Source organism: Trichomycterus rosablanca, chromosome 8 (assembly GCF_030014385.1).
Source record: "Trichomycterus rosablanca isolate fTriRos1 chromosome 8, fTriRos1.hap1, whole genome shotgun sequence".
Taxonomy (NCBI): domain Eukaryota; kingdom Metazoa; phylum Chordata; class Actinopteri; order Siluriformes; family Trichomycteridae; genus Trichomycterus; species Trichomycterus rosablanca.
The window spans coordinates 38386835-38404251 of record NC_085995.1 but is presented as its reverse complement, the minus strand read 5'-3'; the positions used below and the strand labels follow the sequence as shown (position 1 = coordinate 38404251).

Sequence of the window (17417 nt, the reverse complement as noted above, 5' to 3'; positions counted from 1 at the left end):
ACACACACACACACACACACACACACACACACACACACACTCACCTTGAGCTTCTGGATCTTTCCAGCCAGTGATGAGTGTGTGCCCACATGCTGAAACAGCGAGGGTTTGAAGCGGATGCGCAGGTTCGCCTTCTGTCTGTCGCAGTGTTTCTGTGAGACGACACGAGAACACAGACGTGAGACTCAGACTCACCACGCCCCGGCCACAGGGTCCTTTCAAACCGGCTTGAGTAGATGCAGCGGATCCAGGGAGTAGATTCAAAAGATCCAGTGGATCCAGGAAGTTTAAACAGTTTTACATATCACAAGCAGAACCAGTAACAGTGAAAGAATAAATTAATGGGTAAATAATTACAAATGATTAAATGAATACATTAAAATATAAATGAATGAATGAATTAAAAATGAATACAAAATTCATGAATGGATAGATAAAAATGATTAATTAATTAATAAAAATGAATGAATAAAAAATGAATGAATTAATTAAAAAATGACTAAAAATAAATAAATAAATGGATGAATAAAAATGAATAAATTAATAAATAAATAAAATGAATAAATGAATGAATAAAGAATAAATACATTAAAGAATTGTTGAATGAATAAATTAATAAATAAAAAATGAATAAATTAATAAAAAATGAATAAATGAATAAAGACTAAATGAAAGGTATGAGACAGACGACGCAGAATGATAATCATCAGTAATTAGTGTAGAGAGTAATTATGTCATTATGTATAATAATGACTAACGAGCGTTAGAGTGAATAATTAAACAAACCAGTGAATCAGTGTGTGTGTGTGTGTGTGTAAGGTGAGAGTGTGTGTATGAATATGAGATGAGAGTCAGTGTGTGTATGAGTATGTGCGTGAGAGTCAGTGTGTGTATGTGTGTGAAGTAAATGTGTGTATATGAATGTGTGTGAAAGCATGTGTGTATGAATGTGAGGCATGTGTGTATGGTGTGTGTGTATGATTGTTTGTATGATTGTGTGTGTGTGTGTGTATGAATATGGGGTGAGAGTGTGTATGTGTGTATGTGTGTGTGTGTATGATTGTGTGTGTGCATGTGTGTGTGTTTATGAGTTGAGGAGAGAGTTTGTGTGTGAATATGAGGTGAAAGTGTGTGTGTGTGTGTGTGTGTGTGTGTGTATGATTGTGTGTATGATTGTGTGTGTGTGTGTGTGTATGTGTGTGTTTATGAGTTGAGGGGAGAGTTTGTGTATGAATATGTGGTGAAAGTGTGTGTGTGTGTGTGTGTGTGTGTGTATGTTTGTGTGTATGTGTGTGTGTATGATTGTGTGTATGATTGTGTGTGTGTGCATGTGTGTGTGTGTATGAGTGGAGAAGAGAGTGTTTGTATGAATATGGGGTGAGAGTGTGTAGGTGTGTATGTTTGTGTGTGTGTGTGTGTGTGTGTGTGATTGTGAGTGTATGTGTGTATGTTTGTGTGTATGACTGTGTGTGTGTGCATGTGTGTGTTTATGAGTTGAGGAGAGAGTTTGTGTATGAATATGGGGTGAGAGTGTGTATGTGTGTATGTTTGTGTGTGTGTGTGTGTGTGTGATTGTGAGTGTATGTGTGTATGTTTGTGTGTATGATTGTGTGTGTGTGTGTGTGTGTGTGCATGTGTGTGTTTATGAGTTGAGGAGAGAGTTTGTGTATGAATATGGGGTGAAAGTGTGTGTGTGTGTATGTTTGTGTGTATGATTGTGTGTGTGTGCATGTGTGTGTGTGTATGAGTGGAGAAGAGAGTGTTTGTACGAATATGGGGTGAGAGTGTGTATGTGTGTGTATTTGTGAGTGTATGTGTATATGTTTGTGTGCGTAGGAGTGTGTGTGTCAGTGTGTGTGTGTGATTGTGTGTGTATGATTGTGGGGAGTATGATTGTGCGTGCATATACATGCTTGTGTATATGTGTGTGTGATTGTGTGTGCATGTGTGTGTGCATATGTAAGTGTGTCTGTGTGTGTGATTGTGTGTGTATGATTGTGTGTTTGTGTGTGATTATGTGTGCAAGCATGTGTGTGAGTATGTGATTATGTGATTGTGTGCATGTGTGTGTGTGTGATTGTATGTGTATGTGTGTGTGTGTGCGATTATGTGTATATGTGTGTGTGTAATTGTGTGTGTATGAGTTTGAGGAGTGTGTGTGTGTAGCGTCTAATCTGGCACCACATAATACTGGGTTTTTCAGGCCGAACCGTGACATCATCTGTGGGCGTGTTAAGTGTAGAGGTTTGGGTGCTGTGCTGGTGTCTCGTATGGAGCTTGTCGCTGCATTTTTATCTTTTAACGTTCACCTGGTTAAATTTTAAGCCAGTTTGCCGCTGATATTTTCAAAGCGCCTTAAAAAAAGATGAAGTGTGTGATATGACGTGGTAAAAGTGACCCGGACAGAACGAAAAACACTTAACGTGAAAAATAAAGCGTAATGCTTGTTGTACTAAAACAATGGCCGATAAATTTGGGTAGTACAGAGCGTTTATAACCAGTACAGAGCTCTTATAACCAGTACAGAGCTCTTATAACCAGTACAGAGTGTTTATAACCAGTACAGAGCTCTTATAACCAGTACAGAGCTCTTATAACCAGTACAGAGCGTTTATAACCAGTACAGAGCTCTTATAACCAGTACAGAGCGTTTATAACCAGTACAGAGCGTTTATAACCAGTACAGAGCTCTTATAACCAGTACAGAGCGTTTATAACCAGTACAGAGCTCTTATAACCAGTACAGAGCTCTTATAACCAGTACAGAGCGTTTATAACCAGTACAGAGTCAGGGCGCATCATCCTGCTTTAAGAGGCCACAGATATCAGGGAAGCGTCTCCATAAAAGGGTGAACATGGTCTTCAACAATGCTTAGGTAGGAGCTTCGTATCAGAGGAACATCCACATGGATGGCAGGACCCAAGGTTTCCCAGCAGAACGTCCACAGGAGCTCGTCTGTTGGACACACGGGCCAGCCTTCGTTCCCCACGTGCATCAGTGAGCCTTGGCGCTCATGACCCTGTCGCTGGTTTACCACTGTTCCTTCCTTGGAGCACTTTTGATAGATACTGACCCCTGCAGACCAGGATCCAAAAACGCATCCATTTTTCTGCTTCTAGCATCAACTTTGAGGATACAATGTTCAGTATTATTCACTTCAGCTGTCAGTAGTCATAATGTTATGCCTGGTCGGTGTGTGTGTGTGTGTACATGTATATGGTAATAGAAATAGATTGCCTTTATTTGTCATATATACATGTACAGGTGTGCAGTATTCCAGCTGTTATGCCCCTGGAGCAAACAGGGTTAAAGGTCTTGCTAAAAGGCAGAACTGGGATTTGAACCCTCAACCTTTCGGTTATAGCCCGAGGCTCCTCCCACTAGGCCACCACTGTCCCACTCTACACTAGAGGTTACTGATACTGAGAGCAGCAGTGATGATGATCAGCATCACTCTCAGCTACATGCACACATTGTGACATCATCATGATGACATCACCACACTCCAAACCTCTGGTATAAATAGCTGCGTTTCATGTGTTTGTGCTCATTTGATCTGAGACACCGAGACAGTAAGCAGCATGAACATGTTCTCCTGTTGGACTCTTCCATCTGACGAAGACGAGCCGCACAGGCGGGTAAACGAACCGGAGAAGAAGGTAAAGAAGAGAAAATGGTGGCAGAGACGCCAGAAGGTAGAGATGCAGGACGGGGAGGATGAGAAGGGAAACGGGGTAAAGGGTGAAGAGATGGGGCAAGGAGTGGGGCAGAAGGTTTTAGAGGACCAGGCAGACCAAATACCAAAGATGGAGAAGCAGGTGGTTCTGGGAAAAAACAAACCTGAGAAGAAAGTAAAGAAGAGAAAATGGTGGCAGAGACGCCAGAAAGTAGAGATGCAGGTGGCCCCACGGGACCTGGTGGAAGAACCAGAGCAGGTCGTCCTAAAGGACCAGAGGAAACCAGTAAAGAAGGTGGTTCTGGTTTTTGAGATTGAGATGAAGAAGTTAGAGAGGCAGGTGGACCCAGTGGAAAAACCAGACAAGGTCATGAAGAAGGTAGAGAGGCAGGTGGCCCCGCTGAACCTGGTGGAAGAACCAGAGCAGGTCACCTTGATAGACCAGTGGAAGGAACAAGTAAAAAATAGGGTTCGTTTCATAGAGAATGAGATGAAGGCAGAGAGGCAGGTGGACCCAGTGGAAAAACCAGACCAGGTCATGAAGAAGGTAGAGAGGCAGGTGGCCCCGCTGAACCTGGTGGAAGAACCAGAGCAGGTCATCCTGATAGACCAGTGGAAGGAACAAGTAAAAAATAGGGTTAGTTTCATAGAGAATGAGATGAAGGGAGAGAGGCAGGTGGACCCAGTGGAAAAACCAGACCAGGTCATGAAGAAGGTAGAGAGGCAGATGGCCCAGTTGAACCTGGTGGAAGAACCAGAGCAGGTCATCCTAAAGGAACAGGTAAAAAATAGGGTTCGTTTCATAGAGAGTGAGATGAAGAAGGCAGAGAGGCAGGTGGACCCAGTGGAAAAACCAGACCAGGTCATGAAGAAGGCAGAGAGGCAGGTGGCCCTGCTGAACCTGGTGGAAGAACCAGAGCAGGTCATCCTAAAGGAACAGGTAAAAAATAGGGTTCGTTTCATAGAGAGTGAGATGAAGAAGACAGAGAGGCAGGTGGACCCAGTGGAAAAACCAGACCAGGTCATGAAGAAGGCAGAGAGGCAGGTGGCCCCGCTGAATCTGGTAGAAGAACCAGAGCAGGTCATCCTAAAGGAACAGGTAAAAAATAGGGTTCGTTTCATAGAGAATGAGATGAAGTCAGAGAGGCAGGTGGACCCAGTGGAAAAACCAGACCAGGTCATGAAGAAGGCAGAGAGGCAGGTGGACCCAGTGGAAAAACCAGACCAGGTCATGAAGAAGGCAGGGAGGCAGGTGGACCCAGTGGAAAAACCAGACCAGGTCATGAAGAAGGCAGAGAGGCAGGTGGCCCCGGTGGACACAGTGGAAAAACCAAAGCAGGTAGTAAAGAGCCAGATTGATATAAAGAAGCCAAATTCAGAGGAGAAAATGGTCCTCAAAAACCTGGAGAGGATGGAGAACAAAAGGCTGGAGAAGCAGGTGCTTCAGATGGACCAGATGACGAAGGTGGAAGTAGAGCAGCTGCAGGACGACGTTCTTGTTCCCCCCATCGTTGAAGCCCAACCTGAAGAGTCCGGGGCTCTGATGGAGAGCGCGTGTGAAGATGAAGGTAGGGTTTAAATTCAGAAATACACGTTATACACACTAGGTGGAGTAACGCTGGAGTTTCCTTTAACACGTGTGCATGTCGGCTCTGTGTTGCTGTGTAGGCGTCCCGATGCCGAAGTTGAGGAGAACCAGCCTGAGAACCAAACGCCCAGAACCGGCTACAAGATCCTCAGAGGTTTTGTCATCGGCGCCGCTGTTGTGTTGACGGTCACTATAGCTTCCCGTCGACTGTCCTCGTTCTTCAACGTCTGAATCTGACGTGGTGACGATCCGGAGATCATCCAATCACACGCCGACTTTTCCAACATCAAAATAACAATAAAGTGCCTTCATTAACATGTTGGTTGGTTTGATTTTGTGTACGTTGAGTATTGAGGGTGGACTGATGAAGACTCAATCGCTCTGATACCCCTTTTCCACCGACGCGGAACGGTTCCGGTTCTGGTTCTGGTTCGCGAAAAAAAGAGGTTCCAGACAGCGAACTATGTGTGTGTGTGGGGGGGATAATTGTGTGTGTGTGTGTGTGTGTGTATACAGTATGTGTTTGTGTGTGTGGGGGGGGGTAATTGTGTGTATGTGCGTGTGTGTGTACGTACCGCGTCCTTCTCTGGATTGCAGACCTTCACCCACATGATGTGGTCGAGCAGCCAGTCGATGGGTTTGTCCTTATAGAACATCAGTATAAACTCCACGATCAGAGACAGATCCAGAGACTTAAACATCTTCCCTACAGAAAAAACACACACACACACACACATGGTCACTACACAACCGTAACTACACACACACAGTCACTTCACAACCGTAACTACACACACACGTTCACTACACAAGCGTAACAGTACACACGGTCACTACACAACCGTAACTATACACACACGGTCACTACACAACCGTAACTACACACACACACGTTCACTACATAAGCGTAACAGTACACACGGTTACTACACAACCGTAATTACACACACATGGTCACTACATAAGCGTAACTACACACACGGTCACTTCACAACCGTAACTACACACACACAGTCACTTCACAACCGTAACTACACACACACGTTCACTACACAAGCGTGACAGTAAACACGTTCACTACACAACCGTAACTACACACACACGGTCACTACACAACCGTAACTACACACACACGGTCACTACACAACCGTGACTACACACACACAGTCACTACACAAGTGTAACAGCACACACGATCACTACACAACCGTAACTACACACACGCGTTCACTACACAAGTGTAACAGTACACACGGTCACTGCACATCCGTAACTACACACACACGTTACTACACAAGTGTAACAGCACACACGGTCACTACACAACCGTAACTACACACACACAGTCACTACACAACGGTAACTACACACACACATACGTTTACTACACAACCATAACTACACACACGTTCACTACACAACCGTAACTACACACACATTCACTACACAAGCATAACTACACACACGGTCACTACACAACTGTAACTACACACACACACGTTCACTACACAAGCGTAACAGTACACACGGTAACAACATAACCGTAACTACACACACATGGTCACTACTCAAGCGTAACTACACACACGGTCACTTCACAACCGTAACTACACACACACGTTCACTACACAAGCGTAACAATACACACGTTCACTACACAACCGTAACTACACACACACGGTCACTACACAACCGTTACTACACACACACGGTCACTACACAACCGTGACTACACACACGGTAACTACACAACCGTAACTACACACACATTCACTACACAAGCATAACTACACACACGGTCACTTCACAACTGTAACTACACACACACACGTTCACTACACAAGCGTAACAGTACACACGGTAACTACATAACCGTAACTACACACACATGGTCACTACACAAGCGTAACTACACACACGGTCACTTCACAACTGTAACTACACACACACACGTTCACTACACAAGCGTAACAGTACACACGGTCACTACACAACCGTAACTATACACACACGGTCACTACACAACCGTAACTACACACACACACGTTCACTACACAAGCGTAACAGTACACACGGTCACTACACAATCGTAATTACACACACATGGTCACTACACAAGCGTAACTACACACACGGTCACTTCACAACCGTAACTACACACACACAATCACTTCACAACCGTAACTACACACACACGTTCACTACACAAGCGTAACAGTACACACGTTCACTACACAACCGTAACTACACACACACGGTCACTACAATACCGTAACTACACACACACGGTCACTACACAACCGTTACTACACACACACACGGTCACTTCACAAGTGTAACAGCACACACGATCACTACACAACCGTAACTACACACACGGTCACTGCACAACCGTAACTACACACACACGTTCACTACACAACCGTAACTACACACACACGTTCACTACACAAGCGTAACAGTACACACGGTCACTACACAACCGTAACTACACACACACAGTCACTACACAAGCATAACTACACACACATGGTCACTACACAACTGTAACTACACACACACACGGTCACTACACAACTGTAACTACACACACACACGGTCACTACACAACTGTAACTACACACACACACGGTCACTACACAACTGTTGAAGTGCAGTTGTAGCCTAGTGGTACTGGACTAGTAATCAAGAGGTTCAAGCCCCACCACTGCCAGGTTGCTGCTGTTGGGCCCTTGAGCAAGTAAACAACCATAACAGCACACACGTTCACTACACAAACGTTACAGCACAGAGAGAAAGAGCGAGAGAGGTAGAGAGAATGTGAGAGAGAGAATGTGTGTGAGAGAATGTGAGAGAGAGAATATAAGAGAGCTAAACCCTGCAGTCGGACTCTAATTGAATGCGCAGGTGAATGTTTGTCGTGTTTCTCCTGAGAGTCGAACAGAAACACGAGACGATTAAAAACGACCACATCACAACCACTCCCGTCCGATCATACACCGTCTCCATGGCAACAGTCTGATTACATCAATGTTAGTGAGCGGCGGTACGGTACAGTGTGTTCAGCAGTGATACCCAAATAACACACAAACACCAACACACAAACACACACACAGTCTAATCACAGCACTTACATATCATACCACACACACACCAAAACACACAACACACACACCAACAAACAAACACACACGCACTCACACAAACACACACACACACCAACACACACGCACTCACACAAACACACACACACACACACCAACACACAGACACAAACACACCAACACACACATACAAATACCAACACACAGTGACTCTAATCCATCTGATTACAGACACACACACACACACACACACACACACACACTTACAGGTATCTGTCAGATCTGAATAGTGCTCCCCGATATCACACTGCTAACATACTAATCTAACAGTGATGCGGCAGGTAGAGTGGGCGGCACACAGGCTTTAAACCTGGCCTTGGGTTACTGTCTGTGAGAAGTTTAGCATGTTCTCCATCTATTTCAGCTTCTCATGTATTGTATTCATGATAAACTACATAATCATAAATAACCATCGGCTAAAATTCAGGTACAGGTACACAAGGCCTAGATATAGGAGCATAAAATTCTAGAAGCTCTGACTAGAGTCCATGTGGGTTTCCTCTGGGTGCTTCGGTTTTCTCCCACAGTTCAAAGAGGGAGAGAAAGTGAGACAGAGAGGGAGAGAGAGCAAGAGAGGTAGAGAGAATGTGTGAGAGAAAATGTCAGAGACAGAATGTGAGAGGAGTGTGAGAGAGACAATGTGAGAGAGTGCAAGAGAGTAAGGGCGAGAGAGGTAGAGTGAATGTGAGAGAAAGGACAAGAGAGGTAAAGAAAAAATGAGAGAATGTAAGTGCGAGAGAGTTAGAGAGAATGTGACACAGAATGTGAGACAGAATGTAAGAGAGACAGACTGTGAGAGAAAGTGAGGGCGAGAGAGGTAGAGAATGTGAGAGAAAGGACGAGAGAGGTAAAGAAACAGTGAGAGAATGTAAGTTCGAGAGAGTTAGAGAGAATGTGAGAGACAGAATGTGAGAGAGACAAACTATGTGAAAGAAAGTGAGGGCGAGAGAGGTAGAGAATGTAAGAGAAAGGGCGAGAGAGGTTAAGAAAAAGTGAGAGAATGTAAGTGCGAGAGAGTTAGAGAGAATGTGAGACAGAATGTGAAAGACAAAATGTGAGAGAGACAGACTATGTGAGTGAAAGTGAGGGCGAGAGAGGTAGAGAATGTAAGAGAAAGGACGAGAGAGGTAAAGAAAAAGTGAGAGAATTAGAGAGAGTTAGAGAGAATGTGAGACAGAATGTGAGAGACAGAATGTGAGAAAGACAGAATGTGAGAGAGAAAGTGAGGGCAAGAGAGGTAGAGAGAATGTGAGAGAGAAAATCTGAGAGAGAGAAAAAGTGCGAGAGAGGAAGAGAATGTAAGAGAGAGAGAATGTTTGTCCAAAAGAGAATGCACAGTCCGAAAACATGCAGTCAGGTTAACTAGAGATACAAAATTGCCCCTAGCTGTGTGTGTGTGTGTGTGTTTGCCCTGTGATGGACTGGCGACCTGTCCAGTGTGTTCCCACCGTGACCCTGACCAGGATAAAGCAGTTGTGAAACAGATAATGAATGAATGAATGATTGAATATTATTACATCTTTTTATCCACGCTGGTACACGAGGACGCGCCCTAATAAATACCATAATGAACGACCCTGAGAGCCGAAGCGTTAATACGTCGTTTAGAGGACGGACCGGCTAATCGATTCTACACCAGCCCGAGCTTTTAGCGTGCGCTCTTTAATAGCCTCCGGGTTTGAGAAGACCTCCGTCCAAGGTCGGTCCAAGGTCAAGTGCATCTCAGAGCTATGTTTGGAACAAATATCCTCCCGATCCTTCTCGGCTGTGAGCTCAGCGCGCACTTTCACCTTCAAACCCCCTCCGAGAGACGATCGCCCCGCTCTCCTAAATCAATTCAATAAACACACACTGGGTGTGTTCGAAAACCTGGTGAGCTGCCTTGCTGCCTTACTGCCTACATAGGCAGCTGCCTCAGTAGAGAGGATTCTAATAAGTCAGTGACTTATAAAGCAGGTTACTCGAACGCGCTACTTAGACAGCGATTCCATCGGGTTTCGCGTTTAGCATTTAGCATCTTGCCATTAAAACCAATGGATTGAGGTAGCACAGCACGCTAGGGTTGCCAACCGTCCCGTAAAATACGGAATCGTTCCTTATTTGGAAACTAAATGTCGCGTTCCGTATTGAACTGATACGGGACGCGCTTTGTTCCGTATTTTTATCAATGGGAGAGAGACGCTGCAGATTAGACTGTTCAATACTAGAGCTGGGCGGTTCCTGAATCAACCGGGTTAATGATTCGAAACTTTGTACTGAATCAGGAATCACGAGTCCGAAATCTCAATGAACCCGGATCCTACGAGTCCTCTGACTGGCTGCTGCTCAGTACACAAGGCGAGTGAGCCGACTCACTGGAAACACCTCTGACTCAGATGATTTGGCTGAACCGACTTCACTCCAGTCTGTGAATCTAAGCAATAAGTTAAATATTCCAATAAACAAGCGGTTAAACACACTGTATTATCAGTAGTAGTGGTATAGATTAGTAATGCAGCATATTTTCTTGTAAGCAAAAGAACAAAATATAGTTATATTATTATTAAAATGCAAATGCTTACAGGCTACTTTAGTACTTTACCACTTATAGCCCCCATGGTAATTTTAAACCCTTGACCCATTAATATACCCATCTGATTGGTAGGTGAGTCCACCCCCCTCTCCCCCATGATGAAGATTTTACTTAAAAAAAAGTGTCAACTTGTCACTGATAAGAGAAGTGTGAGGGGCCAAGAGAATTAAGAGAGAAGGATTTATTTACAGAAGATGAGAGCACAGAACACAAGTGATATTTGGATGCATTTTAATGCAGTAAATCAATCGCAATCAGAACGTCAGTATAAGTGACTCAACTGACTCAAATGACCCGAGTGAACCGGATCACATTACTGAGTGACTCAGATTAACCCGAGTGCATAAAATGAACCGAATTTACCACCACTATAAATACTCCGCTGTTTGAGTAGCGCAGTGGGCAGCGCGCATAGTGCACGTTCTTCTGCCCTAGGTTCGAATCCGGCTTAGGGCGAAACTAAAGTAACACAAGCAGGGCCGGTGCTGGGGTAGGCATTGCCCCAACCCTCCCCCAATTTTCTTGATGCCCTCCTAAGCAACGCAGTCCACAACCGGGCTGCATGTCAGTGTGAAGATGGATTATGTAAAAATGTTGTTTTCACTATTGAGAAAAAATGTTACATGATGTTCTTTATGTTGTTTTACCTAAAATATGGTTCAGATTTATTATTATAAAGAATGAAAATAATACATGTTAAACAGCCTAAATAAAACATTTTAATAATGTTCCTATGATGGTGTTAGACCCGTTATATTGTTTACAGGTGCAACCCCCCCCGGCAAACACTTGGCATCCCGCCAGCCCAGGGTGTTTCTTATTTCCAGTTCTGAAAGTTGGCAACCCTACAGCACGCTAACATGTCAATATAACATCTCCCTTCATGTACCGATAACGGTTACATTTCCTGACAAGCCCGAACTTGCAAATAAAAACACTCGGTACAAGTTAATACAAGTTAAAAATCAGTGATATTTTATTTACATTTGAAAATAACTCCATTCGTTTGTCCGCACCGTCAGCCATGTTAATTTTTCTGTGAGAGAAGAGCACCCGACCCGCAGTGAATTCTGGGATTGCCTTGATCACCAAGGCAGCGTCGGATGCTCACTCGTTCTTGAGTCAAAATAACATTGAAATATTAAGATGCCTCAGTAGTGAGGATATTAAGGCATCTAGGATTTCGAACAGCCTCCTTCTCGGGAGCGCGCGCAGGATGACGTAAAATGCTGCCTATGTAGAGAGAGCGCTAGCTTTTCGAACACACCCAGAGTCACTGAAGTGAACCGAAATAAAAACCTACATCATCAGAACCAAACCGCACGAGCTCCTGTCTCACATCTGCTGCTCACGTTTAACATCCACATACAGTAAAAATCTTTTTTTTCGACCCCCCTTGTGTTTATCTGAATTTACGAGGGATCTTCAAAAAGTTTCCACACTCTATTTATTAAGAATTTCAAAAACAAACTCCATCACTTTTTTTCCAGCATCGTACCAACTTTTTAATGCCGTAGCCACTGATGCAGGGCTGCTTTCACATCATCATCACATGAAAATCTTCTTCCCCTTAAAGCTTCTTTGAGCGTCCAAAAAGGTGGAAATCAGATGGAGCTAAATCCGGACTATAAGTGTCTCTCAGACACGACCGATCATTACTCCTCCCCCACCCTCATCGCTTATAACAAAATATAAAAGTGCGGAAACTTTTTGAAGATCCCTCGTAGATTCCGAATCAGCTTTGATCCTCTTTTCCTAATATTTACTTTTCTTTCCTCTATTTACATTTACATTTTCAGCATTTAGCAGATCCAAAGCGAATTACAGTACTGTGATAGAATATTGTTTAAGCAATTGAGGTTAAGGGCCTTGCTCAAGGGCCCAACAGTGCCAGCCTGGCAGTAGTGGGGCTTGAACCAGTGACCTTTCAATTACTAGTTCAGTACCTTAACTGCTGGCTATAATTGATGGAGTTTACAGTTTACAGACGCTCTTGGGATTACGGTGTATCGTCTTATGATATTTTGACTTTACGATGGGAATCTGATAACCCACATAAACAAACATCCAGCAGAAACCGTGTTCTGCACTTTTCTGAGTTTCGATTTTCCCCGGGCCAGCGATACGCGCTACAATAATCTCCTGCAGATGCTCCTGCAGTGGCCACTCGTGTAGAAAATCGATATGATATGCCGTAAAGTTCTGCATACCCTCTAGTATCTTCGTTGTTTGTTATCCAACACGTCTACAAAATCTGTCTCCAGCTGCAAGTGAATACTGTCTAACCTTTTTGATTTTGCTTTTTCCCTTTCAATACATTATGCAATATTGTATGATTTTGTGTTAATGATTTCGCCCAACTGTGTGCGGTTCCGATCCAACCCCTATAGATAAAAGGCTCAGAGCTTGGGGGTTCAAAGTCATAGATATCTGTGGCAATCAGGAATGTTGGTTTGCTGTCGTTCTGCCTCTCTCGTACGATCACTCAGGTTCGTTGACGGTGGGGTGGTGGGCGCTGACGTCCTGTGTTACCTCCCAGTTCTTTTTTATAGTTATGCTGTAATAATTAGAGAGCAAAATCTCACGCTGTTCTCTGCAAATCTCTGACATCAATGATTTCATACCATATTTTAACTATGTGCTTCTGATGGGAACCTTTTGACCCACCTGAGACTGAACGATGCAAGTTTGAGGCTGCCGTGCCAGTAGTGCTGCTCCTGCTACTGTCCAAAACGCACCATTAGACTTTACTGGTCTGAATGATGAAGAGCTCTCATTCATTTTCTTTTCATTAGTTTGTTTAATTCATTAAAATAACCACCCTAGAAGATGTGGGCCCCTGCTGAGGTCCTTGATGAGTCTGGTTCCTCTCAAGGTTTCTTCCATGTAATTTTATGGAAGCTTTTACTTGCCACTGTCGCCCTCAACAAGAGTTTTTTTGTTCTGGATGCTGTGAAGTAGCTTTGTGACAATGTCTAGTGTAAAAAAAAGTGCTATACAAATACGCAAATTTGACTTGACTTGTTGGTTAAAGTGTTTTACGCAGGTGGGCTAAGCTACAATATGACAGAATCATGTCCTTCTGCCATGCCATTTATGGTCAGCACGTGGAGTTGCACATGGAGGTGCAGATAATTGATGTATCTGATGCATCTTGACATTTACACAGACTTACAGTACTGTGACAGTATATTGTCCAAGCAATTAAGGGTTAAGGGCCTTGCTCAAAGGTCCAACAGTGCCAACCTGGCAGTGGTGGAACTTGATGCAGTGACCTTTCGATTACTAGTCCAGTACCAGCTAGTCCAGCTGGGCTACAACTGCCTATTAACTGACAGTCACTGTTAAAGCGTTATTTCACTTCAGGTGGAGGAGTTTCCATTAATCACGGTTCCTTTCTCACAGATTTGCCAGCTCCTCTATTGGCAAACCTGCCAGACTCGGTCCAGTCCAGGCTTTTGCCAGTCCGGTCAAGTTTAATGTGTCAGCCAGTCAGCCTGTGTCACGGCCCTGGACAAGCGAGCTGCCCCAGATTCTGCGTGATGGTATTTTTAGGGAGTGTGCCCCAGGTTTGGACTCACACTGGGCGAAGGCTACACCAGCTGGTGGATTGTGGTGCCGCTCGTGCATCGCCGCCCTTGGCTCATTCTGGGTTTCCTTTCCTTTTTTCCAGAGAACTTTGTTGGGCCCCACTGTGTGTGTGTGTGCTTATTTATATTCATTACTACTTTATTATTGGGAACAAATCAAATTCTCGGATGCAATATGCGCGTCATGACAGATAAAAGCAAAAGCGTGTGTGTGTGTGTGTGTGTGTTTAAATGTGTGTTTATGTGTGTGTGTATGTGAGAGAGGCTCAGTCATGGCTGTCGACCCTTCACCACTTCAGTTAACAGCCAGAGGAGAGGGGTGGAGTGAGACGTGATCCTCCGTCTGGCAGCAGGAAGTGGATCTGTTAGCTCGGGTCGCTATGCTAACTGCCACAATAAATGACAGCGCCGCGGGCGGGAAAGAGCCACCGGGGTCCGTCTGCCGCTCCGCTTCTAAATAACTCGTCTGGCTGAGACAGGTCGAGATGTGCGGGAGGGGGTTTTAGCGTTTGTGACAGGTGACAGAAAGAGATAATTAGAGATCTGAAAACGGCTCCACGCCAGCTGGTGTGTGTGTGTGTGTGTGTGTAACTATCAATCGACTTGATGTTTCAGTTTTAACACGGTGTCGGGATCGAGGCTGCAGAGGAAGCGCTCGTGTGTACGCTCACTTGAGAGAATACAGATGCATAAGCAGGAAGGTTCATATGAATAGCTGTAAAACACACACTAGCACACCGGAGCTGGGATCTCGAATACATCGTATCGAATCTGAGCTGTGCCACCCGGCTGGGCTGAGCGGCCACATGACCAACGATTGGCCTGTTGTTCATATAAGGGTGGGGTTGTAGCAGTGGTGTATAGTAACAAAGTAATAAGTTACAGTACTTAAATAGTTTTTTTAAGTACTTGTACTTTATTGGAGTATAAAAATTTTCAGCAACTTTCACTTTTACTCCACTACATTTTCTAAAGAAATTGTGTACTTTTACTCCGTTACATTCAGTGTATGTAAATTCGTTACTCGTTACTACAGAATGAAAGTTAAATGATGTGAGATGTGTGACGGACTGCACGCTGGTTTGGTGAATCTGAGCCTGTAAGTTAGACGGTGGTTAAACACATTAATGCGCATGTGCAAACGTTCTCTACAAGCTCGGAGTTTTCTAAAAGTGCGTCGTTCACCCAAACACACGCAAATATGGACATTTCAGAAGCTCCCCGTCCAACACACTGATGTAAGTTAACAATGATTAACAAAGTAAAGCTGCAGCATCAGCGTTTATTAATATTATTAGCATTAACATTGTTCAGATATCTACCTACCATTTTTACCGATTACATTCGAACCACAAATAAAACGTTTCATAAATCATTACATTTGTTTGGAATTCATTGACTGCAAAACTCATGAAGTCCATTATTTTTAAAAACTCACCTACGGACAGATATTTCCTCAGATAACTTCTGTATTAGACCGGAGGAGAGATTCATGGTGCTGAGGAACATGCAGCACGTCTTTAACCCTTTAATCATCTCAACAAGAACTCAGCTTATCCAACTTATTATTAATGATTTTTCAGCTGTTGGCTTCAAGTTAGAAATGGTGTTTTCTTAAAGTAAGAATACCAATATTTTTTTAGTTTAACACATGCCATTCAGTGAGTAGATACGGCCCCAAAGAATATTATTTACATACAGCTTATTTTACTCAAATATTTTGATTTAAAATAATGGTTGAACAGATCATTAAAGGGATAAAAGTGCCACACGATTTGTTAAACTCTCTTCAGTTTTGCTTTAAATTAATTATGCCAAAATTATTTTTTTGTTATTGAAATATACTACCCAAATAAAAAAATGAGACAGTATAGAAAATGCAAATAAAATAGATGCAGTGTTTTTTACATTTACATCGACTCACATTCTAAAAACGTTGGAACAGGAATATTTAGGGCTAGTAGTAAGTTAAAAAAACAACTAAATAATGACGTGATTTCAAACAGGTGATGTCAACAGTTGATTATGATCATGAATTGGCACAAATCATGTTCAGATGAAAGGAAGAAAACAGGTTAATTGTTAAGGTGGTTTACAGGCTTAAAAGAACAATCTTTATATTTAAAATGACCGCTTCCATTTATACTAACAGCATTTACTTTTACTTCTACTTTTAATACTACATTTAATATCAAATTACTTTTGATACTTAAGTACATTAAACATCAGATACTTTTAGACTTTTACTCAAGTAATATTCTAAAAGGTGACTTTTACTTCTAGCAAAGTAAATTTCTCATAAGATTCTTGTACTTTTACTCAAGTATGGCCTTCAGGTACTTTATACATCACTGGGTTATAGTAAGCTGGATAGGGTTCCTCGTAACTGATGCACTACGACCTCTGCTGGCTGATTGATGGCGCCTTCGCAGGGGCGGGGAAGGAGTGCGTTTATCAGTGTGTGTGTCTCCGTACACAGTGCTGTACAAGTGTGGCTTTGACACAGAGTGTGTGTGCTTGACCGGCCTGCCTGCAGTCCAGATGTCTCCTATTGAAGATTTCCACTTGCAGAACTGTAATGATTAGTATCCATAGTTTGACTGAAAGATCGAGGGCGCCTGCGCAGGGGCGAGGAAGGAGTGCGTTGATCAGGGTGTGTGTCTCTGAACACAGTGCTGATCCGCATCAGCACTCACCTAATGCAGGTGAAAAAATGCATACGGCTGCTGCCTACGTGTCGGAGGGGGCGTGGGTTAGCTTTGTTCTCCTCAATCAGAGCAAAATGGCACCCATTCGGCAGAACGGCACATAGACAGGGTACCCCTG

The 17417-nt window shown here is 43.5% G+C and overlaps 2 protein-coding genes across 4 annotated transcripts in view; one reads left to right on the top strand and one right to left on the bottom strand.

Annotated features, from left to right (window-relative positions):
* mgat4b (alpha-1,3-mannosyl-glycoprotein 4-beta-N-acetylglucosaminyltransferase B) overlaps positions 1–17417 on the bottom strand; it is a 187292-nt gene that overhangs the window by 16241 nt on the left and 153634 nt on the right. The window contains exons 9-10 of the mRNA XM_063000866.1: positions 5841–5971; positions 45–152 (exon numbers count right to left, since the gene is read on the bottom strand). Of these exons, the coding sequence (XP_062856936.1) occupies positions 45–152; positions 5841–5971 (239 nt within the window). The remainder of the gene's footprint in view (positions 1–44; positions 153–5840; positions 5972–17417) is intronic.
* Positions 3571–5580, top strand: LOC134319146 (probable serine/threonine-protein kinase kinX). Of its 3 annotated transcripts, none has more exons than XM_063000161.1 (3): positions 3571–4392; positions 4501–5245; positions 5346–5580. In XM_063000161.1, exons 1-3 carry the CDS (start codon positions 3583–3585, stop codon positions 5447–5449), a joined length of 1659 nt encoding a protein of 552 aa, XP_062856231.1. In that variant the 5' UTR covers positions 3571–3582; the 3' UTR covers positions 5450–5580. The 3 variants fall into 3 exon arrangements, with proteins under 3 accessions (XP_062856231.1, XP_062856230.1, XP_062856228.1); XM_063000160.1 differs by having other exon boundaries at positions 3571–4722; positions 4828–5245; XM_063000158.1 differs by having other exon boundaries at positions 3571–5245.